This window comes from Palaemon carinicauda, chromosome 15 (assembly GCF_036898095.1).
Source record: "Palaemon carinicauda isolate YSFRI2023 chromosome 15, ASM3689809v2, whole genome shotgun sequence".
Taxonomy (NCBI): domain Eukaryota; kingdom Metazoa; phylum Arthropoda; class Malacostraca; order Decapoda; family Palaemonidae; genus Palaemon; species Palaemon carinicauda.
Window position 1 is genome coordinate 54,150,210 of NC_090739.1, and position 27,500 is coordinate 54,177,709.

Here is a 27,500-nt window from a genome sequence, read left to right on the forward strand (position 1 = left end):
GGGACACCTCTTCAACTTCTTCAATTTCTTCCGAAGGCGTAGTAGCAGGAGGAACTGGCTCTTTTTTGCGAGGCTGGAAGAACATTGTGATCGGAAGTTGTTGCCGCTGCTTCTTTTTTCGATCTAAGAGCATCCTGTAGGGAGTCATGATGTCATCGACCTTGTTGGAGAATTGCATAGACCGAACCATATCCTCGTCCCACTCTTGCAACATTTCTTTCAACTCCTTCGCATGGTTGCAGGCCTTGGCAAGCCGTTCTAATGTTAAGCCCGTTTCTTCAACATTTTCTTGGGTCTCTTCCTGTGTTTCACTCTCTTCTTCACTTGCCGATTTCGTCAGGTCTTCTAGGTCTGCGTCAGTTAGCGGCTGGGAGTGGCAGTCCAACAACTCGTCGACGTCTTCAGTCGTCATGTCGCCAAACCCGTCACCTCCAATTATGGCAGCCAACTGCACAGATTTGCGTATTGCAGAGTGTTGGATTTCCGACGGAGTAAATCCCTCGTCGTCGTAAACAATCTGGGGCCACAACTTCTTCCAGCTCGCATTCACGGTTGCAGGTTTCATTTCTTGCAGTGCCTTCTGAATATTCTGCAGGCACGTGGCTATGGTGTACTGCCGCCAGTACGCCTTCAAGTTAAAATCTTCATCCTCATCCTCTTGGGCAGCATCCACACACGCAACGAGGTCCGCCAAGGTATTCTTCGTGTAGAGGGCCTTGAACGCCCTGATAACCCCCTGGTCCATCGGTTGAATTAATGACGTGGTGTTGGGTGGCAGGAACTCAACGTGAATGCCCTCATGCGACAGATCAGTTGCGTGTCCACTAGCGTTATCCATAAGGAGAAGGATCTTGAATGGCAAGCCCTTCTCTACGAGATATTTGCTGACTTGCGGGATGAAACACTGGTGGAACCAGTTGGAGGTCAGCATCTTTGTAATCCATGCTTTTGGATTATGCATCCAGTACACGGGAAGGAGATTCTTATTCTTATTTTTCAAAGCGCGAGGATTTTTCGACTTATAAATAAGCCCCGGCTTTAGCAAAAATCCAGCAGCATTGCCACACATCACGAGGGTAACGCGATCCTTGAATGCTTTAAAGCCAGAGGCTTTGGCTTCCTCTTTGAACAGGAAAGTTCGCGACGGCATTCTCTTCCAAAACAAGCCGGTCTCATCCATATTAAACACTTGTTCCGGCTTGTATCCACCTTCGGCGATAATATTCTTGAATGTCTGGTTCACGTAAGTTTCAGCAGCGGCAGTGTCAGCGTAAGCAGCCTCGCCATGCAGGGAAACGCTTTTCAGGGCGAAGCGTTTCTGAAACTTCGCGAACCATCCTTTGCTGGCGGAAAAACGTTGTTTCTGAGGCTGGGAATCAGTGGATGTCCCTGGTTGAGGTTCATCTGCATCATCATCTTCTTCAGCATGGTTGCCATCGTTGTCTTGAGGTTCCTTTGCAGAAAAATTCTCATACAAGCTCAAAGCCTTTGTTCGGATGGTGTTCGTATCCAAGGCTATGTTCTTCTTCCGGCAGTCGGCAATCCACACAGCTAAAGCACCTTCTATGCATACGATCGTTTTATTACGCGTTGTAACGACTCGCTTCGCTGATCTGCTAAAGGTGATTGCAGCCGTCTTTCTAATGTTCGCCTCGTCCTTCTTGATATAGCGAACAGTAGATTCGTTGATTCCAAAATGGCGCGCTGCGGCCGTGTAGCTTCTACCGTCTTTCAACATAACGAGAAGCGTCATCTTCTCAGCAATCGTCATCATCCTTCGGTGGCGGTTAGGCTCACTACCAGCCTTAATAGAAGCAGAACGCTTGGGAGGCATTGTACAGTAGGATTTAACAGAAAGTTCAACAAAAAGTTCAACTTAAAACAGTCGCACACAGCACAGATTAAACTTCACAAACTTAAGAACGTCTACTCAGCGATACGGCATAAGAGAAAGTGGACGACCTGGGCCCGCGAGAACCTAGATGCTGCGGGTTGGAGATGTGGGCAAAACACCAATCACAGGCTAGATAACAAAACTTGAGTTCTGATTCGTCATCTATCAGCGCTTGAACCAATCACAACCCGTCTTAAATGATGCGTAGGTTACCAACTCAAAGTACAAGATACCCCGCGTATACCGTACGTACAGTATTAATAATAATAATAATAAATAATGATAATAATACAGTAATAATAATAATAATAATGATAATAATAACAATAATAATTTTATTAACAACAACAACAACAATAATAATAACAATAATAATAATAGCTTTACGTATGCTATTTTATTCTTTTGTAGGATGTCTCTCTCTCTCTCTCTCTCTCTCTCTCTCTCTCTCTCTCTCTCTCTCTCTCTCTCTCTCTCTCTCTCTCTCTCATACGCTTATTCGAAATGTGATTTTTGCAACAAAGAATATTATTGGATGCAGTACTACGTACGTATACATACAAAAGATTCATGGAAAAGAAGCACATCCATTACATTTGTAGTACTGTACAGTAGTAGCCATCAGCAGCCTTACACCATTCTAATATGGTATGACTGCATCTGATTTGCGTTTCATGTTCGATTTAATTTTACTACGTACTGTATACAGTACAGTACTGAATTATCGTATGATAATACTGTAATACAGTAATAATAATTTTATTAACAACAACAACAATAATAATAATAACAATAATAATAATACAGTAGCTTTACGTATGCTATTTTATTATTTTGTAGGATGTGTGTGTGTCTCTCTCTCTCTCTCTCTCTCTCTCTCTCTCTCTCTCTCTCTCTCTCTCTCTCTCTCTCTCTCTCTCTCTCTCTCGTACGCTTATTCGAAATGTGATTTTTGCAACAAAGAATATTATTGGATGCAGTACTACGTACGTATACATACAAAAGATTCATGGAAAAGAAGCACATCCATTACATTTGTAGTACAGTAGTAGCCAACAGCAGCCTTACACCATTCTAATATGGTATGACTGCATCTGATTTGCGTTTCATGTTCGATTTAATTTTACTACGTACTTTATACAGTACTGTATTATCGTATGATCACATTCTCTTTTCGTGTTTTATTTCTTTCTGTGCTGAATTATATATCATATGTAATGCAATGAACAATCAGTAAGAGCAGATATTACTAATTACAGGTAACGAAATATCGTATTTGGGGGTCTTCAGATTTCGTGGTATTTTCGAAATTTCCTGAAAATCCGCGATATGTATATATATATATATGGGTTATGGAAAAAACCCGCTAAGTGGTGAATCTGGATGGTCGAACCGTGAAATAGCGAGGGTTCACTGTATTTATATATATATATATATATATATATATATATATATATATATATATATATTATCCTATTCATGGATAAATTTAATTTCCTTTTATATAGTTTTACAAAGTGTATTTTATAAGTAATCTTTACACATTGATGATTAAAGAAAGATAAAAATATTGGAAATTACTAGACGTAAAATATGTTATATGGGGATCAACCGAGTAAAAGTCCCTGCACATAAAATTTGTCTTATAAGATTCAATGTGTTAAGAAATAGAACCATATCTATTGGAATTAAAATCATATCCTATGTGGCAATTCCTGGGAGGTAGCTTAGAAATTCATTGTTAGTTTTTGGCTAGATCCATATGAATATGTCGAAAGATACCAATAACATTAATTTGGATTTTTTTTTTTACAGGAAAGTCAGCAAAGGAGTTGAATAGCTCGTCAAAGTCATTGTCATTATCTCAGCCTTCTCTAAATGAAGAATCTGTTCCAATGGCTCGACGGTTAAGAAAAAAATCGTCTACAGTGTCTGCTTCAGGTTTAGAAAGCAGTGAGACAACAGCTTTACTAATTTCACAGAATTCATGTCCTAGCACATCAAATAGTAGTATGGAAATGGATTTAGAATTGAAAGCAGACTCAAAGGATTTGGAAGACAGTGAAAAACTTATTACAAAATCATCGTATCAAAAGAAGAATGATGTAAATGGTAATCAAAAGAAAGCAGAAAGGCCTTGCGGCATTATACCAGAAAACTCATATGTGAATGATACAGCAAAGTCACCTAATAGCGAAACATGTTCTGAATTGCAAGAATGTCAAAAACCATCTGAAACTATTTCCACAGTGAATGAAAAGGATTTGGAGAAGAGTGTTGTTGTTGATGTGGTTTCTGAACCAAAGAAGCAATGCAATGCTATTGAATTTAAGAGTTCTGAAGTTTTAGAAAAGAAAAAGTCAGATGAGGAGGTATTGTTACCTGTGGACCAAAAAGAAACTGAAATTTTATTGAAACCAGGTTCATCACCATTGCCAGTAATCACTACCAATATTGCAGAAGTCAGTGATGTTTCCTTCTCAGATGATAGGTTGAGTGAGACAGTAGGGTCAGTTGAAAGTACAAAAGATTCAATACCAAGTGCATTAATGAATGAACAGGTTCAGAAAGAATCGGCCAAGAAAGGTTCCTTAAATGATAGTAATCAGGAGGAGTTACACCCTGAAAGGATGCCCTCTGATGAAAAGAAGTCAAGTTTACAGAAAGAAAATGAAAAACAAACAACTCAGTCTGAATTATCTTGCGTTTCAGATGAAAAGCCCAATGTTACTTCAGAAGAATCTGTACAAGCAAGTGTTGAGATGACTTTAGACCAAGAAAAATCTTCAACAGATTCTGACAAGTCTGAAGATTCAAACACTGTGGAATGTTTTGCTGAAAAGAAGTTGGCAATGCAAGAGACGCCTTGCAGCTTGAGATCTACAACTTTGCTTGAAGGACATACTGAAGAAATGGTATCAGAAAATAACAAAGATGAACATGTAAACAGGGAGACAGCAGAGATTGGTGATTCGCTAAAACAACCCGAGTCTGAACCAAGTAGTGATAACCTGCAAACTGCCGTAATCAGTGTAGTTGATAATTCTCCTGTTGTTCAACCAGAAAATGTAGTGTTGGGTGATTCAGAGAAAAACACCTTACTTGAATCACCAGTGGTAACACTTGAATCATCAGAAGTGTGTGACTTGCAGTCATCAGATTCAAGCAAACAAGCAACATGCCCAAGGTCTCCACCAAATAAACACTGCATTAGTGAAGCAGCCTCCTGCCCTAATACAAACAAAAAAGCGTTTGGAATGCGGGAAACTAGAAAAAATAAGGAAAATGTAGGAATACCAAACCAAATTAATTCGACTACTGCTGCGGAAGAAACTAGGTAGGTTAGACCTTTTTTTTTTTAATATGCAAATCATTTTTCAGGATTCAGATAAAGCTTTATAGACTTCGATGCATCCCCATGTGTTTAGAGTATGTATATTTGTTTTTAATGGGGTAGTCAGCAAATTAATGTGTTTTGATAAATTATTTTTATCTTTGCCTTTCAAGTTTTTTTGTAACCACTCAAATTATTGTTAAAATGATTAATATTTTCATCGCAAACTTATTGTAATGATTCATCTTTCTACCTGTTATAATGACTTATCCTTGTTAATAGTGATACAGGTGTTCGCACAAGACCAAGCAGACGTACGAAAGAAGCTGCCACTGTTTACTTAGAGTTGATTGGCCGCAAATTAGCCAAAGAACCTAAAACTAAAGCTAGCGTGCAAGGAGACAGTTGTGGAGATAATGGAGATGATGATGAGGATGATGCAGTTTCCATTAGCAGTATTATGGATCTTAAAGATCTTGCTAAAACAAGTAGGTGTGGTTTGAAACTGTTCACATTAAAATAAGTAAATCTTTAATTGGTAGGATAACTTTGCTTTGTCTCATGGTTTTGGTAGGTTATATATGAAGAGTGAGGACAAAGAATTCTCTGTAACCATACATAATCAGTTGCAGAATTTTTTTTTATTTCATTGCTTTCTTTGAAGGAGCAAAGCTTTATAGAATTCCATTTTTATAGCTTAATACAAACCAGTATTTTACATTTACTTCAACTACATTTACGCTGAGATTGATTGTTGTAACCTTTTTTAAATTTTCCACTGTTGTTAGTAAACCAATGTTTTAATTAAGAGGGAATTTTCTTGCTGTGTAACTGACTTTGCATGAAGGTGTTTATAGTTTTCTATTAGGGAATATTCCACTAAATATCAGACAGGAGTGAGGATTTTTATTAATGATTCTTTATAATTTTATTGTCATTAACTAATATACCATTTGAAATTTTGTCATAGTTTTCAACCTACCAGAAAGTTTTGAACATGTAAAAAGTCACTTTTCATACCCGATGGGTTATAGCCCAGAAGGTATGGTATTATTAAGAATCAAATGCAATATTGTACAGGAGTAACCCTTTACAGGTATTGCTCGACTTACAACCTATGCGACATGCGACTATTCGACTTTACGACCATTTTTTCCAGGGTGATGACGTCACAAATTTATCGGAAATAGGACGAATAATTCCTTGAAAATAATCTATTTTCTTGTATACATATAAACTGATTTATCTTGGTAAATTATTATTTTCTTTTATTGTTAATATTCAGTATTTATTTTCAGTTAGAAATACATTAAGAAAAGTTTTAATATCTGTCGAGTTCATATGTCTGGTGACGTCACATCACCGGCGGAAAGCGTCCGGCAATACAGTGATTTCCTTCCAATAGGCTAACGATTCATATTAGTATTTCCTTTATCGATATATTAAATAATAATACAAAGTATTTTTAGGGTGTGTATCGGTTGTCATGAGTACTACATAGCGTAAATTTGACTGTACGCTACTTTTTTAATCTCTGATAATGGATCGATGTTTATCTAAAGAAAATATACTATTAGGGCAAATATTTTCTTAAAAATAATATATTTCCTTTTACAGTACATTATAAAAATAAAATACTTTTGTTTGTTAAGTTAGTATTTTCTTTTCATTTCTTGCGAGAAACAAAGAAAATGAATTTACATATTTTGCAAGTCATTCTTCGTGGAGATTACTGTACGTCACGTGACTTGTGACGTCATGTATCTGGCGGAAGCGCGCTGACAAACCGAATGATTTCCTTTCATTGTTACCGAGTAATCTTATTACTGCATTCCCATCATCGAAACACCCAGTAACGATATCAAGTGTTTTAGTGGTCTGTATCATTAGTTATAAGATTAGTACAACTTACCGTAGATTTAAAAAAAAAAAGTCTGATGACGTCATATTTCTGGCGAAAGGCGAGAGGCAAATCAAGTGATTTCCTTCCGATGCGTTACTATTCCCATAATCGAAACATCGAATAATGATATATAGAATTTTTTAATAATTTAAAAAAAATACTGAATTAAAAACAAAATGCACAGAGAGAGAGAGAGAGAGAGAGAGAGAGAGAGAGCGAGCGTATTCTTTTTATTAATAATAATAAGGTCTATAAACGAACTGTATGGAAAATGTGATACCCTATAACATATTGGCGCTGATGTAATATGCATTATGAAGAAATTTTGAATGTCAAGAAAATTATATAAATCAGTGTTATTCGCACTATATGTATGTGCTCATAATAGTAATACGGCAGCGTGACCTTGAGATCAGCTGATGCCAACCGAAAGTAAATTAAAAGTATTTGTTGATTATTGATATGCTCAAGAAATTGAAAAATAAAATATAAACGTTCTTTAATATAACACAATTAAACAGTAATGTCTAATGAAATATAAAAGCTTAATATTGAACTACAATACTGTGTGAAGCTTTAAAAATGAACTACCCGTATGCGATTGCGAGAGCGAGCACACACACACAGAAAGAGCTACAACGATTTCGCATTATACCTAATGATTAGACGAACTGTATGGAAACTGATTTCCTGTAACATATTGACGTTGATGTAATATTCATCATGAAGATATTTCTAATAAGTTAAGAAATGATAAAAAAAAATATGCCATACGTATGTACGCCATATTTTGATACGGTAGGTAGCGGCACTTTCAGATCAGCTGATCATAACCAAAGGTAAACAAAATTTTCAGTACTCGATTGTAAAATGCTTCCAAAATTGATGAATAGAATACAATAATGCATTTATAGAGCATATGATATCCTATGAAACAAGAAAATGGAATAATGATAGACAGTAAATAAATATTGACAAAATATGATCCAGATGATTGCCGAATCATAACTTATCAAAATAAATCTACGGAAACTTCACTTTTCTAGTTCGACATACGGCCAACTCTACTTACGACTCATCTCTCGGTCCCTATCTCGGTCATAAGTCGAGCAATACCTGTACTCATGCCAATAGAAAGAAAATCCTTGCTTAACTCTGCCAATAAACAGCTTACATAAAGAAGGAAACTATGTAGCAGTGTAGGATAAACAAAGTCTAATAAACTCTCGTGGTTTTTTTTAGGATAAACTATGTTCAGTAAACTCTCAATTATATACAGACTTGCAGATCCCAGATGTCAGTCAGACCCACTATTTCCTGTGTTATTAATCGGGCGAAGACTGAAATTCAAAAAACTAATATTTATAAGTATTTGTTCACAATTGTTTAGCATCAGATATAGAACAGTCCTTGGTACATACATACATATACCAAGGTACTTCCCCCAATTTTGGGGGGTAGCCGACATCAACAAATGAAAAAAAAAAAAGGGGGGGACCTCTACTCTCTACGTTCCTCCCAGTCTGACAAGGGACTCAACCGAGTTCAGCTGGTACTGCTAGGGTGCCACAGCCCACCCTCCCCCGTTATCCACCACAGATGAAGCTTCATAATGCTGAATCCCCTACTGCTGCTACCTCCGCTGTCATCTAAGGCACCGGAGGAAGCAGCAGGGCCTACCAGAACTGCGTCACAATCGCTCGCCATTCATTCCTATTTCTAGCACACTCTCTTGCCTCTCACATCTATCCTCCTATCACCCAGAGCTTTCTTCACTCCATCCATCCACCCAAACCTTGGCCTTCCTCTTGTACTTCTCCCATCAACTCTTGCATTCATCACCTTCTTTAGCAGACAGCCATTTTCCATTCTCTCAACATGGCCAAACCACTCTAGCCGCTAACTCATTTCTTACACCCGTTTTCACCCTCACCACTTCGTTCCTAACCCTATCTACTCGAGATACACCAGCCATACTCCTTAGACACTTCATCTCAAACACATTCAATATCTGTCTCTCCATCACTTTCATTCCCCACAACTCCGATCCATACATCACAGTTGGTACAATCACTTTTTCATATAGAACTCTCTTTACATTCATGCCCAACCCTCTATTTTCTACTACTCCCTTAACTGCCCCCAACACTTTGCAACCTTCATTCACTCTCTGACGTACATCTGCTTCCACTCCACCATTTGCTGCAACAACAGACCCCAAGTACTTAAACTGATCCACCTCCTCAAGTAACTCTCCATTCAACATGACATTCAACCTTGCACCACCCTCCCTACTCGTACATCTCATAACCTTACTCTTACCCACATTAATTCATTAGTTCTTGGTAGAAAGGACAAAAATTATCACTGAGGGGCTTAAAAATCACCTATATCAATATCAGTCTCAATTTACTCACCCTGTTTTATAAGTGAGTATGCTGTGCAGTACTTGGTCTTTTATACCAATGCTTTTTTGTATTGTCAAATAAGGGGTATTCACACTGATATAATTGTGGATACATTTTAACTAAAAAAAGGAAAACGTAGTCATATGGATTTTAAAGGTCACTCATGAAGGACAGAGGCAAGGGACAGTGACATTGCCCTATCAAGCAGGACAATGCCCTAGAAGCTGACCATATATACACATGATCAGCAGCCAAGCCCCCAAACTAGGACCAAGGAGGGCCAGGCAATGGCTGGTGATGACTCAGTAAATAGACCAAAATGCTTACCCAAACCCCACATCCTTAGCTCACAAGAATGGTGAGGTTGCAACGACCTAAGCCTAAATACTGCATAGCATACTCACTTATATAATGGGGCAATAAGTCAAGACCATTATTGATATACAGTATAAGTAAATTTCAAACCCTTGTGTAATACTGTAAAGGCTTTAGGTCTTTTCTACTTAGTGTCATATAGCTATGAAGGCTTTTATATACTGTACAGTAGGCCCCCACCATACGACATTAATCCGTTCCGGAGTTGGTATCGTATGGTGAAAATGTCGTATGGCGGGCAATAGAATAGTTAGTGCATGAAAAACCCCCGGTAAAAACATTAAAAATTAGAATGTAACAAAATATAATACAGTAGTATAGTAAGCACGGTACTACAGTATACTTATATATAATATACATGTACAGTACTGTACAGTATATAATTAAATAACATTATAAATAAAAATTATATACTGTACAGTACTGTAAAAGAAAAATTAAATCTTATTTACCTTTAGAGTGACGTGACTTGAGCTGGTAGTGGGTGGAGGCAGAGGGGGAAGTAGAATGTAGATATAAAAACGTATCAATGCTAATTATGTTATGTACTCGTAATAATAAATTTATTCTTACTAATAAACACTTAAAATTAAAAATGCTTTTTTTATTATTTTTGTCTTTTGAGATTTTTTTTTATGATTTTTTTTTTTTAGAACTTAAAAAATGACTTTTTTTTTAGCTTTTTTGATAGAATCACTATTATCGTCTTTGCTTTCTGACATTTCTCTTTTGGAGAAATATCTATCCAAAGAAGCCTGTTTCTGACGATTCCTCAACATATTCCTAAAATGACTCAAACACTTATCATTAACACTCTGCATAAGACGACTTGTGTGAAGTTTTTCTGGGTGTTTCTTTTCAATGAAACTCATAAGGTTTTCATACCAACCGATAGCTTCCCTTTTTTATGAATAGAACTTACCTGGCAGTTATATATATATAGCTGAGTCTCTGACTGCGGCAGAATTTAATAGAAAATCGCGGCAATCGCCTTGTGGTGGTTGTGTGGTTAGATGGTTAACAACCCTTACAGGGTGGTACTTGGAATCATTCCCATTTTCTGTTCCTCAGATTATCTCTGCCGGCCGGATCGACAACATCGTTGGTCCGCCTTTTAGAGTTTTTCGGATCGCTTTCCCTTCATCGCCTTTTTGGACTTCGTTTTTGGTGAAGTACACTGTGTTGGGATTTGGCAATCGTGTTGTTTTTGTTTTTTGTCTTTTTTTCCTTTATTATCATGAGTGAGAAAATTCCTTATCGTGTTTGTGCGAATGATATTTGCAAGGTGAGGTTGCCGAAACTTTCGGTTGACCCTCACACTATCTGTATGGGTTGCAGGGGGTTTGAATGTGCTTTAGATAATAAGTGCAAGGAATGCGAGGTTTTAAGTGGTAATGATTGGTTAGCTATGCAGCGCTATGTGCGCAAACTTGAGATTGATAGAGTTAGAAGAGCTAAATCAAAGTCAAAGTCTGCTAGTGAGCCTAGCTTAGATTTATCTATTGACCCTTTGCTTGTAACCCCTTTGGAAGGTATTCCTTCCCCAAATGTAGTGACTCCTGCCCCTTCTACAGGACCTGTGCCTACGGATGACCCTGGGTATGCTAAATTAGCTGCTGAATTGGAGGCCATTAAAGCACAGTTGGAGGCCTTTAAAGGTAAGGGTGTAGGTGAAATTAGTGCTTGTGAAAGTACAGTGGAGGTGGCGACTGATCGAATCTGTCATACCCCTAGGTCTAGACCTCTACCAAGCTCCCAGGACCACGGGAGAAGGTACGTCGAAAGCCGAAAGGGGGTGAGAGGTGCTTATCCTCGGTCAGTCGTCGCCTCAGACAGTCCTGTTGCAATCTCCCAGGCTGCTCTTGACCGCCGTAGGAAAGGCGTGTCGGATACGTTTGTGTCTTCGCCTGATCGTTCTCCCAGACGTAATTGGCGTTACGAATCAAGACCAATGAAGAGAGGGTGGAACCGGGACGTGCAGTCTCGCTCTCCCTCTCCCGGTTCGAGTAGCAGAGACCCTGATCCTTCGGAAGACGATTTCGATGTTCCTGTTAAAAGGGCGAAACAGAGAGTCCTTAGCCCAGTTAATCCTGCTAGACTCCCTGCTTCTTCTGCCAGCGCTCCCAGTCAAGCCGTACGACAACTGCCGTCTTCGGCACCGCGAGAGCCAGCGGAGGTTGCTAAAGCTTTCAGGGTTGTTATGCAGGAACAACTTTCATCGTTAGTTAAAGCTTTCAGCCACCCTTCTCAGTCCGTCAGACGTAAGGACGTCTCTTTGCCTGTTAAGAGATCTTCTTCTAAGAGAGATTTTAGTATCTCTCCCAAGAAACCTCTGCGCACTTCGTCGGCCGTACGACAACGTACACCCTCTTCATCGGCACGCTGCCAGGAATTTCCTTCCCCCCTCTCCCGCCGCCAGGACGATACTGCCTCTCGTTCTCGGCGCCGTGACGATTCCGTTTCCCTTTCGAAACGCCTGGACGTTACTGCCTCGTTTCTTAGGAAACAGGATGAATGCAGTCTGCATTTTCAAGGCGACGGCAGCCTGCATCTTCAGGACGCTTCCGTTTCTCGTCATCGTGACGATATTGCCTCTCGTCATTGTGACGATACCGCTTCTCGTCATCGTGACGATACCGCCTCTCGCCGACTGGATGTTAGCGGCGCTCGGCGCCAGGATTCAAACAGCTCTCGCTGCCAGGCTGCTGGCAGCCCAACTCTTCGGGATGTTATCCTTGAGCAGGACCTCGAAGATATTTCGGAAGAGGAGGAAAAACCTGCCGACTCTTCTAGCGATTACAAGGTTCTTTCTCGCTCTCTTTTGGAACTTTATGGGGAGGAATTTCAACCTTCGGCCCCTCGTTCTCCTCAGTCTCAATTTACCAGGAAGAAAGCTACTAAGTCTTCGGTCTTCATCAAAATGAAACTTTCAATTTCGGCCAGGAAAGCTCTCGCTAAAGTGGATGATTGGATGAAGGAACGGAGACAAGCTGTCAAGACCACCTTTTCTTTTCCACCGTCCCGGCTCGCTTCCAAGGCCGGTATGTGGTATGAAACAGGGGAACCTTTGGGGTTAGGAGTGCCTTCCTCCTCCCAAGGTGACTTCTCGGCTCTTGTGGACTCGGCAAGAAGGCATGCTTTAAACTCTGCCAAGGTGATGTGGTCCATGTCGGAGCTTGATCACCTCGTCAAGGGAATTTTCAGGGTTTTCGAGGTTTTCAGCTTCCTGGACTGGTCTCTCGGGACTCTGGCCAGGAAGTCTGAACTCCTGGAGGACACGAAGGACCTGACGAGTATCATGTCCTGCATGGACAAAGCTCTAAGGGATGGAGCTAATGAATTGGCTTCCCTTTTCTCAGCAGGGGTCTTAAAGAAGAGGGCCCTTTTGTGCTCCTTCACCTCTAGATCTGTGACTGTTGCCCAGAAGTCGGAGCTACTTTACGCCCCTTTTTCACGTCATCTTTTTCCTGAAGCTCTGGTCAGAGATATCTCCCTTTCTCTGGCTCAGAAGGCTACTCAGGACCTTTTGTCTCGGTCGGCTAGAAAGACCTTACCTGTTACTCCTGCTCCTCTGAAGAAGGAGGAGAAGAAGTTTCAACAGCCCTTTCGTGGCAGGATCTCCTCGAGAGCGGATTTTAGGGGGAGAAGACAAGAGTCAGGGCCAAGGACCAGCAGGGGTGCGTTCAGGCCCCGGTCCAAAAAATGAGATGGAAGTCCTCCAGACACCAGTAGGGGCAAGACTGTCTCGTTTTTGGCAGTCTTGGGAAAGGAGAGGGGCGGACACCTGGTCCCTCTCAGTCGTCAAGGAAGGTTACAAGATCCCCTTTTTAAAGAAACCACCTCTCTCAGACTCTCCTCTGGCCTTAGTGGCTCAGTACACCGACGCAGGGGAAACGAGAGGCTCTTCTGGAGCTAGTCGACCAGATGTTGGTCAAGGGAGCAATAGAGCCAGTTCAAGACCTCGCCTCCCCAGGCTTTTACAATCGCCTGTTTCTGGTTCCCAAGAACTCGGGTGGATGGAGACCAGTCCTAAATGTCAGCTCCCTGAATGCCTTCGTGGAGAAAACAAAGTTCTCCATGGAGACGACTCAGTCAGTGCTGGCTGCAGTTCGTCCAGGAGACTGGATGGTTTCTCTCGACCTGCAGGACGCTTATTTTCACGTCCCCATTCATCCGTCTTCAAGGAGATATCTGAGGTTTGTGTTCCAGGGCAAGTGCTTCCAGTTCAGGGCACTTTGCTTCGGTCTCAGCACAGCTCCCCAAGTTTTCACCAGACTTATGGCGAATGTGGCAGGCTGGTTACACCAGGAGGGGATAAGGGTCTCCTTCTATCTAGACGACTGGCTGATCCGGTCACAGTCGAAAGAGAAATGTCTGGAGGACCTAATGAAAACTTATACGATCACTCAGGACCTGGGACTCATCGTCAACTGAGGGAAGTCTCAGACCGAGCCGAATCAGACTATTCTCTATTTGGGGATAGTTCTGAATTCAGTTCTTTTTCAGGCTTCTCCTTCCCAGGAGAGGCAGACCAGGTGCCTGGACAAAGTCAAAGACTTTTTGAGGAAGCAGGAATGCTCAGCGAAGGAGTGGATGAGTCTGCTGGGAACTCTATCTTCCCTGGAGCAGTTTGTCCCTTTGGGGAGACTGCACCTAAGGCCTCTGCAACACTTCCTCGCAAAGGTTTGGAACAGAAAGATGCAGGAGGACACTTTTTCTTTTCCCATTCCGACAGAGATCAAGGATCTTTTAATGTGGTGGCTGGACCCAGCTCTGTTGGGAAAAGGGATCTCCTTGTTCAAGAAGAACCCCGACCTAGTGTTATTCTCAGACGCGTCCGAGTCAGGCTGGGGAGCAACACTAGGGAACAAAAAGGTCTCAGGTATTTGGGAAGGGAGTCAGGTCAGTTGGCATATCAACAGGAAGGAATTGATGGCCATTTTGTTAGGGCTCAAGGCCTTCAAAACCTCGGTGTCGGGAAAGACTGTGGAGATCAATTCCGACAACACCACAGCTCTCGCGTACATAAGGAAGCAAGGGGGAACTCACTCCCTCTCCCTGTTCTCAACTGCGAGAGAGCTTCTCCTCTGGGCGAACGAGAACGAGACCCAGCTGTTGACAAGGTTTGTTCAAGGGCAGAGAAACATCAGGGCAGACATGCTCAGCAGGAGGGGACAGGTCCTTCCTACAGAGTGGACTCTCAACCCGCATGTCTGTCGTAGCCTCTGGAAGTTGTGGGGCAGACCAGTAATAGACCTTTTCGCCTCCGGTCTAAACAAGAGGATCCCCAACTACTGCTCCCTAGTCCCGGACGAGGAAGCTGTTGCAGTGGACGCCTTCTTGATGGATTGGATGGGGCTGGACATGTATGCCTTTCCCCCATTCAAGATCATCAATCTGGTTGTCAGAAAGTTCGCTCTCCTCGATTCGGGACGAATGACCCTAGTGGCTCCATTCTGGCCTGCGAGGGAATGGTTCACCGAAGTGGTAGGGTTACTGATGGACTTTCCAAGAAGACTCCCGGCAAGTCCAGATCTTCTCAGACAACCCCACTTCGAGAGATTTCACCAAAACCCCCTCGCTCTCAATCTGACTGCCTTCAGACTGTCGAGAAGCTCGTTAGATCTCGAGGCTTTTCGGCATAAGCGGCGAAAGCTATTGCCAGGGCAAGGAGGATCTCTTCACAAAGAGTCTACCAGTCAAAGTGGGAGACCTTTAGAGCTTGGTGCAGGAGGCGCAAGGTTTCCTCGTCCTCTACCTCTCTGAGCCAGATTGCAGACTTTCTTTTGTACCTCAGGCAGGATGCTAAGCTGGTTGTATCTACCATTAAAGGATACAGGAGCGTGCTCTCAACCGTCTTTAGGCATAGAGGCTTAGAGTTATCTCAGAATAAGGACTTGCAGGACCTCATTAGGTCTTTTGAGACAACGAAGCAGGTGCACTAAAGACCCCCTTCTTGGAACCTGGATGTGGTGCTTAAGTTTTTGTGCTCCAGGAAGTTTGAGCCTATCTCGCAAGCTTCTCTGCGAGATGTGACTAAGAAAACCCTCTTCCTTTTGTCTCTAGCAACTGCCAGGAGGATCAGCGAGGTCCAGGCATTCGAGAAGCGTGTAGGCTTCACCCTAAATGGAGCGGTTTGTTCCTTGAGGTTCGACTTTCTCGCCAAGAATGAGAACCCTTCGAAACCCTGGCCTAGGACTTTTGAAGTCCCTAACCTCACGAATCTAGTAGGTCAGGAACAGGAAAGCCTCCTCTGCCCGGTTAGGGCTCTCAAGGCTTATTTGGCCCACACTAAGAGCGTGAGGGGTGTTTCCAACTCCTTATGGTGTTCAGGGAAGGATCCTCAAAAACCCCTGTCAAAGAACGCTTTGTCCTTTTTCCTGAGGGAAACTATTAGGGAAGCCCACCTCTTTTGTGAGGAAGAAAACTTCGCCCTGTTAAAAGTACGGGCTCACGAAGTAAGGGCCATTGCTGCTTCGCTGGCATACCGGAAAAATATGTCAGTTAAGCAGATCATGGACGCAACGTTCTGGAGGAGCAACTCTGTCTTTGCTTCTCATTACCTCAGAGAGGTAAGAGTGGACTATGACAAGTGTTATACCTTGGGCCCATACGTAGCTGCGGCTTCTGTATTAGGCAAAGGAGTTACTACCCCCACTCAACCTTAGTTTATGTACTTGTATATGGGTTTGTGTTTTTTATGGTTGTCTGAGGTCCTCGACCTGTGGTACGGTTCCCTCAGTCCAGATAGATAGTTTATATCTATTTCTGCAAGGTTAGATGGTTAGCTTTAGTAAGGTTGCAGGTTTTTTATATGGGAAGGTAGTTTTCTGAAGTCTAGTCAAGTTGTTGGTCCTACCCCTTTGACAGACTCGATTGAGTTGTTTGCAGCGTAGCAGGTCTACTCCTGGCTGAACACTCCTAAGGGAAAGCGACTCTAGAGGCAATTACCTTTGAAGTCAGCTACCTTAGCAGATAAGGAATCAAGGTGTTTGTTCTCCTACAACTCTTTTGTTGTTTCCCCAACTATGTTTTTTCTGTCTGTTTCCCTCCTCCAAATGTGTGAATCAGCTATATATATATAACTGCCAGGTAAGTTCTATTCATAAAAATGGAGTTTTTATGATAAAACAAAGTTTTATGAATACTTACCTGGCAGTTATATATATATTTTAAAGCCCACCCACCTCCCCTCAGGAGACAGGTCGGGCAAAGATAATCTGAGGAACAGAAAATGGGAATGATTCCAAGTACCACCCTGTAAGGGTTGTTAACCATCTAACCACACAACCACCACAAGGCGGTTGCCGCGATTTTCGATTAAATTCTGCCGCAGTCAGAGACTCAGCTATATATATATAACTGCCAGGTAAGTATTCATAAAACTTTGTTTTATCATAAAAACTCCATATTTCTGACGATGTCGTTTCTTCGGTCTCCCCCCCGTCCTCGCCTCCACTAGAGCTGTGCTCTTCTTGAATGATTCTCAACTGCATTGCCTCTAACTCCTTTAAGTCTTCAGTCGTAAGCTCCTCCCTGTGCTCCTCGATAAGGTTATGGACGTCAGCCTCATCGACAACAAGCCCCATGGACCTCCCGATTGAAATTATTTCCTCAACATCACCATCAGGGGCAGGATCATCAATGGCCTCGTCTTCGGTTGAGGGATCGAAACCTTCAAAGTCTCGTTCTGCTACAACATCTGGCCACAGTTTCTTCCATGAGGAGTTCAAGGTGCACCGTGAAACCTCATTCCAAGCTGTGTCGATCATCTTCAGGCATTGAACGATGTCAAAATGCCCCCTCAAAAATTCACGGAGGGTGAGTTGAGTGCTTTCAGTCACTTCGAAGCATCTTCTGAACAGATGCTTTGTGTAAAGCTTCTTGAAGTTGGCAATCACTTGCTGGTCCACAGGCTGGAGGAGAGGGGTGGTGTTTGGTGGCAGATAGAGAACCTTAATGAAGGAGAAGTCAGGATGAATGATGTCTTCGAGGCCAGGAGGGTGAGCAGGGGCATTGTCCAGCACCAGGAGACATTTCAGAGGAAGATTGTTCTCTTCTAAATAGTTCTTGACAGCAGGACCGAAGCAGACGTTTATCCACTCAATGAATATGGTCCTCGTGACCCAGGTCTTAGCATTAGACTTCCAAAATACCGAGAGCCTCTCCTTCGTGATATTTTGTGCCTTGAAGGCACGAGGATTTTCTCAGTGGTATACCAGTAGGGGCTTAATTTTTAAGTCCCCACTGGCATTTGCACAAAATGCGAGCGTTAGTCTGTCCTTCATTGGTTTATGGCCAGGAAGTTTCCTTTCTTCAGCTGTGATATATGTACGGCTGGGGATTTTCTTCCAGAAAAGGCCAGTTTCATTGCAGTTAAAAACTTGCTGAAGAATGTTGCCTTCTCTGGAAATTACTTTCTCAAACTTCTTGAGGAATTCTTCTGCTGCTTTCTTGTCAGAACTGGCCGCCTCTCCATGCCTGACGACTGAGTGAATACCAGTCCTCTTCCTAAACCGATCAAACCACTCATGAGAAGCCTTAAACTGTTGGGGGGCTTGCTGCGACGTTCATTCGCCTCCGCGGTCTCTCTGGGCTTCCACGAGATCGGCAAAGATGGCGCTCGCTTTGTGCGAAATTATCGATTGCGTGAGTGTATCACCAGCGATTTCCTTCTCTTTAATCCACAGAAGAAGGAGTCTCTCCATCTCATCGTTGATTGAGGTCCTTCCACTGGCAAGGACAGTCATGTCTTTAGAAGACTTACTTGCTTTAATGGCTTCCTTATTCTTAATAATTGTACCAATCGTAGATTGGTTACGGCCGTACGTATTAGCGAGGGTAACGATGCGCATGCCGCCTTCATATTTCTTTATGATCTCCAGCTTCGTTTCCATAGTTATCTTCTTCTTACTTCTGTCTTTAACATCACTAGCAATCTTGGGACCCATGGCTAACGAATTAAAGTTATAATTAAGCACTAAAATGCACAAAAAATAACAATATCGCAAGCACTCACATGACATCAAGTCTTTACGAAACGCACACGAGATTCTGAACTGAGCGCGTGTATGACAAAGAGAGAGAGAGGCAGCATCTCTTAAGCATTGTGGGAGGATTTTCTGCCAATAGCGTATCGGCATCTTAGTGACGCCGTGACGCCGACCAATAGCAGACCAGCTTCTTAGTGACGTATGCAGTGACGTATGAGCGTGGTGGTAAGCTACTGACTCCCACAGTCGTACGCTAGAAACCGCCAAATTTGAGTTTCGGAATTTGATGCCGTAAGGTGGGGAAAATGTCGTAACGAGGGGACGAAAAAAAATCGTATTCCACACCGTAACGTGAAAAAAACGTAAGCTGGGGACGCCATATGCCGGTGGTCTACTGTATTTGGTTTTATATAACTATGAATAGGATTATTTTTGTATTTTCCCTCAAAGCTGAGTTAAGCAAGTTTTTTTTTTAAATCATGAATGGAAATGGGGATTTTGGAAGTGACATTAAGAATACATCAGTTATTCATGATTTTTCAATATTCCCTTTTTTGTCTGTTACCCAACAAAATGGAAAGTTTTCACTAACTTTCTCAGGGTGGTGTTGAATTGTGGTAAAGAATTTCCTTTTAATTTTTTACTAACCCTCCTTTGTTCATTCTTTCATTGCATTGAGTTATTCTTAATCTAGTGGTTATTTCTGTTATTCACATGCTTCATTGGCAGATCATCTTGCCTGTTATGTTGTAGTCAACAATGTCAAAAACTGAAATTGCAATTTTAAATTTTTTTCACTAGAGAACTATAGGTAATGTTAGATATTTTTAGAATTAGTTTTCTTATGTGTTGGGTAGTATTTGTTGCCCTAATTGGTGGTTGTTCCAACATGGAGTACTTACCTCGAACTATGTTCTTAGGAGGATTTGGGATCTCCTCATTAAACGATCAAGAATTTTGCGTAGTTCCCCCTCTCTCCATTACCTTGTCGGGGCGCTCCAGGGCGGAAGGATACTCGTCCTGGGGTCAGCGCATTAGGTAGCGCTGCTAGGTCGTCAGTAAGCGTCTGGTCGCGGTGTAGATATCATCTCGCCGCTCTCTCTCACTTATCCCGTCCGATCACCTTGTGTACCACGTGTTCCTTTGTGTTCCTCATCCCTTGTGTACCATGTGTTCCCTTTGTGTTCCTTACCTTTCCCTTGTGTTGCTTGCGTGTTTGCGTTTCCTTATTATGGAATCCCAGCATAGTTGTCCCGGGCCCAAAGCTGGTAAGTCTTGCGGGGCCTGGCTGTCCAGGCTGGATGTCGACCCGCACACGCTGTGCACCTTGTGTTGCGGAAATAAGTGCTCCCCTTCCTCCACGTGCCCGGAGTGAGAGTCCTGGCCAGAACTTCAGTGGACCTTGTTCGCCACCAAGAAGAAAAAGGCGCCCAAGAGATCTCCCAAGAAGGCGGGCCTCACCTCGCGGCTAACGTCCCCCTCAGCGCCTTCGGAGAGGGGTTCTCCTTCACCTTCCCCTACCCAGAGTAGGGGACGGCCTATTGCCATTCCTCATTAGTCTAATGTCAGGGATTCTGTTGAAAAGGGGCCTATGCAGACGAGTGGGGGGACTGCTAGTGTGGCGGAAGTTTGTGTTGTGGACGAAGTCCTGGTGCCCGCAGGACCCATCTCAAGTGAAGACCTGGTGTGGGGGAAGCCCAAAACAGCCCCCCCCCCCCATTGTGGCAGTGTTTTTCAGGTTCAGCGGGTTCTGGGGGCGGCCGGGACGACGAAAGGCGGACCACGTGTTCTTCAGACCCCGTCTCCATTGTTTGGATAGCACCTAGGATGCCCTTCAGGTCCCCCATGCGGCAGGAAGAGGAGTTCGAGGGATGGGTTGCCTCTCGTATCGCTATTCGCACGCCCCCGGCGCCCTCAGCAACGCTTCCGCCGGACTTCATGGAGCCCTTGACCCCGGTATCCAGACCAAGGGCCCCTAGAAGGTTCGTGATAGAGTCAGAGGATTCCGACAGCTCAACTGGCGCACGACCTGTCGGTTCCAGAGAACCAAGCCCTGTTGCAAAAACTCAAACGCTTGGGGGGCAAGGCGATGAAGTTTCTCACCTTCCAGTCCCTTACCCAGACGGCGAACTGGGTTCTGAGGAGAAGGGACACGGTGCTGAACAGGCTGCCCCGTAGGCTCCCCGAGCGAGAAGCTAAATTCCTAAGGAACACCCCTGTCTGGGGCGAGACCATGTTCCCCCTTCAGGCAGTGGCAGAGACACTAGAGAGGGTTGGAAAATTAAAGAGTTCGGCCAAGCCCAGGCAGCAGGTGACAAGGCGGCCCTCACACAGAAGATCATCAGTGGACGGGGCCTACCCGCCTACGCCTCCGGCTAGGCAGGAGGCCTCCTCCCCTTCCTAGCACCAATCCCCACGGCCCTCCCGCGGGAGCGGTGCCCCAACCCAGGCCTCCTTTAGACGTAAATATTCAGGCTCAAGGAGAGGCCGTTCTAACCGTCTCCCCAGAAGGAGATAGGGAGAGAGGCCCCCTATGCCTTCCCATGCCTCAGGTGGGGGGATGCCTCAAACGTTATTGGCAAGCATGGCGAGACAACGGTGCGGATCTGTGGATGGTGACAGTCCTCAGGGAGGGATACAGAATTCCCTTCCTGTCAGAACCGCCCCCTCTGATCCCCGAACATCGAGCAGAGTGGCTAGCACCCAAAGACACTGAGAAAAGAGTAGCCCTGGAAGTGGAAGTGGAGGCCATGTTGGACAAGGGAGCTCTACAGCCTGTCCATGAACCTTCCCCAGGATTCTACAGCAGGCTCTTCCTGTTAGAGAAAGCTACAGGAGGCTGGAGGCCAGTCATCGACCTCTCGGCTCTGAACAAGTTCATCAAGAAGACCTCCTTCAAGATGGACACACCGAAGTCGGTGCTGGCGGCCTTGAGAGAAGGGGATTAAATGATGTCCCTGGATCTCAAGGATGCCTATTTACAAATCCATGTACACCCCTCCAGTGGGGCTCCCAGTCCCTACAGTTCAAGACCCTCTGCTTCGCCCTGTCAACAGCTCCACAGGTGTTCACGAGGGTGTTCACCCTGGTATCAGTCTGGGCACACAAACAGGGCATCAGGCTGATCAGATACCTCGACGATTGGTTGCTGCTTTCAGCCTCAGAGGCAGTCTTAAAGGATCAGGGCACACAACTTGTACAGTTCTGCAGGGAACTCGGGATTACAATCAACCTCGAAAAGTCCCAGTTAGTCCCAACCACCAGGATGACGTACCTAGGGATGGTCCTGGACTCCCAACTGGCGAGAGCGTTTCCCTCCCAGGAGAGGCTGGACAACCTAGACCAAGTGATTCGCCCATTTCTAGCAGACACTCCAATGAGAGCCAAGGATTGGCAGAGACTTGTGGGACACCTGGTCTTGTTGGAGAAATTGGTTCCGCAAGGGAGGCTCAAGCTAAGACCAATACAGTGGAACCTGAAGGACCTCTGGTCAGCGGAGGAGTCCCCGCAGAAGGTAGTCAGGGTGTCCCCGTCCTCCAAGGACATGCTCCTCTGGTGGTCCGACAGGAGGAACAAGCTGAAAGGGATACCGTTCGCTTCCGCTCCTCCGGAGATGCTGCTCTTCACGGACGCTTCAAAAGAGGGGTGGGGAGCTCATGTCCTCGAAGAAACAGCAGAGGGAAAGTGGTCACTGGAGGAAAGGACCCGACATATCAATCTGCTCGAGCTCATGGCAGTACAAAAGGCCCTGGCGACATTCGCCCATCTTCTTCGGGGAAACTCGGTGGCACTCGTGCGACAATGCTACGGTAGTGGCGTACATCAAGAAACAAGGAGGCCTAAGATCAAGGGAACTGTTGATCTGCTGTTCCGGGACTTGATGTAAGATAAAGGAGAATGATCCTGCGTCTAGGGACCATTCTGACTCTTATCCAAGTTATCCTGGATAGAGCGTCCGCTGTCACATTGCGGAACCCTTGAAGGTAAACTGCTGACAAGGGCCATCTCTTCTTTTCCGCTAAGCGGAAGATGGCCAACATCACTTGGTTGAGTTGAGGCGATCTCGAGATCTCATTACCACCTCGCTGTCCAAAATCAGTCTTATGTGGACTGAAGGGCGAGGGGATAATTTCCTCAGTGTGAGGAAGACTGCCATGGCCTCTAGAATGTTGATATGGAAGGTCTTGAATAGAGAGGACCAAGTTCCTTGAACTCTGCATTGATGAGAGTGGCCTCCCCATCCTTCCAATGATGCACCCGTGTGGATGACGACTGAAGGTGGAGGCAGTTACAGAGTAGTTGACCTCTTGAAGTTCCTGGCCTCCGAGCATGGCCTGTGAAGTGATCGTAGCCGAATCTGTATTGGTCTTCTTAGATCTCTTCGAGCGTTTGATGCGTATCTTCTCCAGACTCCTGACGCATCTTTTAGCTGTGCTCTTAGCACTGGGTCTGTCACTGATGCAAACTGAAGGGAGCCCAGCACTCTCTCCTCTTCTTTAATGGAATTGAGAGACGATGTGACTGTAGGTCCCAATGTATGCCTAGCCATTGGAATTTCTGAGCTGGAGATAGTCGAGACTTTTTGGTGTTGATCTGGAATCCTAGATGTTCCAGGAACTGGATCACTTTCTTGGACGCTTGCATGCATTCCAACTCGGGTGCTGCCCACACCAGCCAATCGTCTAGATAGGATACCACCTGGACACCTTGTAGGCGTAGTTGTTGGACAACTGCTGCAAGGTTCGTGAAGATCCTTGGGGCTATGTTTAGTCCGAAGGGCATGGCTCTGAAAGCGTACTTTCTTTTTTGTATCCTGAATCCTAGGTAGGAGGAGAGTTGTCAATTGATCGGAATGTGCCAATAGACATCTGCCATGTCTATGGAGACTGTGTATGCCGTTTTGGGCAACACGGCCCTTATGTGTTGAAGGGTCAGCATCTTGAACTTGTCGTTCTCGATAAACTTGTTGAGTGGCGACAAATCCAGAATGACTCTGAGTTTGTCTTAGTCCTTGTGAACACAAAACAGCCTTCCTTGGAATTTGATGGACTTTGCCCTCTTTATCACCCGTTTGCTCAAGAGCTCTCAGGTATATTCATCTAGAACTGGGGTGGAGTGTTATAAGAACTGAGGAAATGATGGTGGAGCTGTCTTCCAGCTCCAACCTAGTCCGTTCTTGATTAGGCTGTGGGCCCAGGGATCGAAGGTCCAACGATCCCGGAAGAGTCAGAGTCTTCCTCCTACTGGAAGCATCTCATTGCTTCTGGTTTCTGAAGGGCTTGCCTCCTTGACCGTGTGCTCCCCTACCCCCTCTTCCTCTTGAGGGACGTCTAGAGGAATCTCTACCTGACCCCCTACTTTTAGGGCGAAAGGTAGTGGTCTGCCTCTCATAGGCGAGAGCATAGGCTGGTGACTGAGTCACCACCTGCTGTTGTACCATCTGGTAGGTGGGTTAGGGCTGTGCCACCATCTGTGGCACCGCGGTCCTGGGAAGTTGTCTAGCAGGGCGAGAAGGCAGTCTTGGTCCATTTGTCTTTCTCTTCGGTTGGGAACCCTCATCCGTAGAAGACTTCCTCTTAGCCGACATGCCTCACTTCTGGAGAAGATTTCTATTCTCTGTGGCGGCCTTGTCAACTATCTCTTTGACCAATTCGTTTGGGAATAGGTCTTTCCCGCAAATATTGGAAAATATCAACTTCCTAGGTTCATGTTTGACCACAGCCGAGGCAAACACGAACTCTCTACAAGCCCTCCTTTCCCTAGCAAAGCTGTAGAAGTCTTTAGTCAGGGTTGCCGAATGTGTCTCGGCCATGACCATGAACATATCCGGGGATATCTGTTCGCTGGCCATTGCCTCCATAGACACCTGGAGGGACAGAGAGGCAGCTAGCCTCTCCTTTGTATCTTGTTCTCTTCGCAAGAGAAACTCAGACAACTTGGGAAGGTTTTCGCTGAACTGACGTCCAGCGATATCAGCCTACAACTTTTCCGACTGAGAAGGTAAGCTGAATATCCTTCCAGTCTTTGTGATCGGTTGGCAAAGCTAGGCCTTCACTCCTCCAGTGTAGGGCAAGGTTTCCCGGCATCCACTGCCTTAATCACTGCCTTAAAGGACTTTTCCCCAAAGGGGAAAGCCATAGTTGCTGGAGCAAGAAAAGAGGGATGCTTCTTGCTCAGGGCCGGCACCTTCGAATTGGTGAAGCCCCTGTCCTTCAAACTGCTGGCTAACAATGCCTGAGCTGAGCCTTCGCGTGGTCAAGCACTATGACCTCCTTAGGCTCTGTCTCCTCCTTGGATACAGGTTCCATCCTAAGACGAACGAAGCAGTCTCGATAGGACTCAAAGCTGGGCCAGAACTCAATGTCCTCTATAGGGATGGTTTCCAGCTTCTCTGAAACAAAGATCTTACCGTTTGTGATTGGCATGTACTCGGCATGCCTCCATCAGTTTACCTCGGAACATGAGAGAAGATCCTTTACATTGAGTCTTTGTTGAGATCCACGGGAAGCTGTTATCTGGAGAATTTCCTTCCTGAAAGCAGCTTCCCTTTGTTCGCTCTTCTTCTCGAACATTTCCGTCATAGCTTTGATGGCAGACAGATATTCGTCCGACCTCTCAGGTTGAGGAGCGGAGGACGTAGAGGGCACAGGTTCTGGGGCAGGAACCGACGAAACAGAGACTGTTTCAACCTCATCCTCTTCCGTCTCTGGAGCCATTACTGACTCCTCATCTTGGCCTTCCGCAAGAAGGTCCTTTTCGGTGTCCTCTGACACCTGACATCCTCTCATCATCTAGATTCTAGATGGATGTCCTTCATCGCATCCGAAACATCCGTGTCGACAGATAGCTGGATGCAAGGGATCTCAGGGTGAGGCTGAGGAATAACAGCATCTGCAGATGCTTTGGGGAATAGAAGGGCTCTCATATGCTCACTAGGGAGGTAAGGCCCCGTGGAATTCTTTTGAAAGCCACGAACCCATTTACACAGCTTGTCCCGAGCTGCATCCCTTGACTCTGTTGTCTTGGGATTTTCAAAAGCCTCTTTCATCAGGTCCTTACATACTGTACATACCTGCGGGTCCCAGTATTTGAGAGGTCCCTTGGTGATGGAACAGCGGGAGTGTGTCCTACACCCCAGATGGCCATAGAAGTTCCTGCTACGGACGTTGCAGAAAACACTATCGCACTTCACATGGTCCTCCTGTGAAGAGAGGAAAATAAAATGAGTATAACGTAGTCTATCTCACTAGACAAACTAATATTATAATAATATTTTCCATTTTATTTTATTGCATATAGCTTAGGATAGATAAGCTAGAAAGGAAATAGGAAAGACACATACGTGAGTTTCCCACCCAGCCAATTGCTGTGACCTCCCTCAATATTAATTCTAGGGTTATCCTCCTTAAGAGGCCCAATGGAAGAGTCTAGCCTATAAGGATAGAGTAGTGTAAGCAACACCCACTTCCAAAAATGATTAATAATGAAGGTCAAAATAACTGATCATCTATCAGTATGAAGAGAGGGAATTACTTTCCCAATCTTATAAGGTCTCAACAATAGACTGCGCTTGGATACACAAAGTATGTTGGAAAATTTAACTACTCTATACTTTTATACTATAGTTTTCTGTCTGCAGTATAGTCTACACTATACTACAGAAGTACTGGCTACAGTATATAAATTACATTTACCATAGTTGCTGCCGGCATGCAGCCATTCAAGGCTAGTACCTAAGGCTCAATTCACTGGCACAAATTTAACAATTTTAATGGCCGGCGGCCCACCGGATTGCTGGCGGCTTGCCTGACACTGGCTGTTGGCACACTATCCCAGTCAGCATTCAATGTGACAGGGTAGTGGCCGGAATGCCTAACTTGGGCGGCTCTCACCGCAGAGTCAGATGTGACAGTGAATTAACGGCTGTCGGACCACAAGTCTAGCCTGCATCTTGCCGGCAAGGATAGTGGCCGGCAGTCGCCATATCTGTCTGCACTATCCAATAGAGAGAGAGAAAGTAAAGAGTGAAGGGTGATGCAAGGGTGGCGGCACTAGCCACTGTATCACTGCCTTCCTCCGGAATGAACGTTCTAATGGAAGGGGAGAATATAACATAATCAAGCTTCCACCCATCCACCTCCGTGCCGGTAACAGCCGGTCGTAGGATGCGAATGACCGCCCAAGTGAGGACTGAAGAACACTCCAAGGCAAACGGGTCTCCTACCGGCAGCTAGACCTGCCGATACAGCTATCCTGGAGCTCATGTCCGGTAGGGAAGCTATACGACTAGGCCATACAGGCAGAAGCCCAAGCCGGCCCTACAGCCTGCCGGCAATCGGCGAGATTGTAGGACAACAGCTACAGGGATGTAATGGCTAGGCCATCACTAAAGGACAGAATGGGAAGGGGAAAAGGGTCCTGTATAAGATGTGAGATGAGCCGGCGGCATGTCGGCCCTACCATACGTAAAGGAAACTCTGTTTCAGTATCTGCGTTACCCTAGGCACACGGAGAATACATTCTCCAGCCTAGGGATTGCCAATCCAATAAGGGGGGCCGGCATCATCTAGCCGCCACCTTATAGAGAAACAGA

General features: G+C 44.6%; 1 protein-coding gene across 1 annotated transcript in view; it reads left to right on the forward strand.

The window, feature by feature from the left end:
* Window positions 1–27,500, forward strand: part of Jarid2 (Jumonji, AT rich interactive domain 2) — a 336,896-nt gene that overhangs the window by 116,528 nt on the left and 192,868 nt on the right. Inside the window, exons 8-9 of the mRNA XM_068388399.1 lie at window positions 3,710–5,231; window positions 5,511–5,716. Of these exons, the coding sequence (XP_068244500.1) occupies window positions 3,710–5,231; window positions 5,511–5,716 (1,728 nt within the window). The remainder of the gene's footprint in view (window positions 1–3,709; window positions 5,232–5,510; window positions 5,717–27,500) is intronic.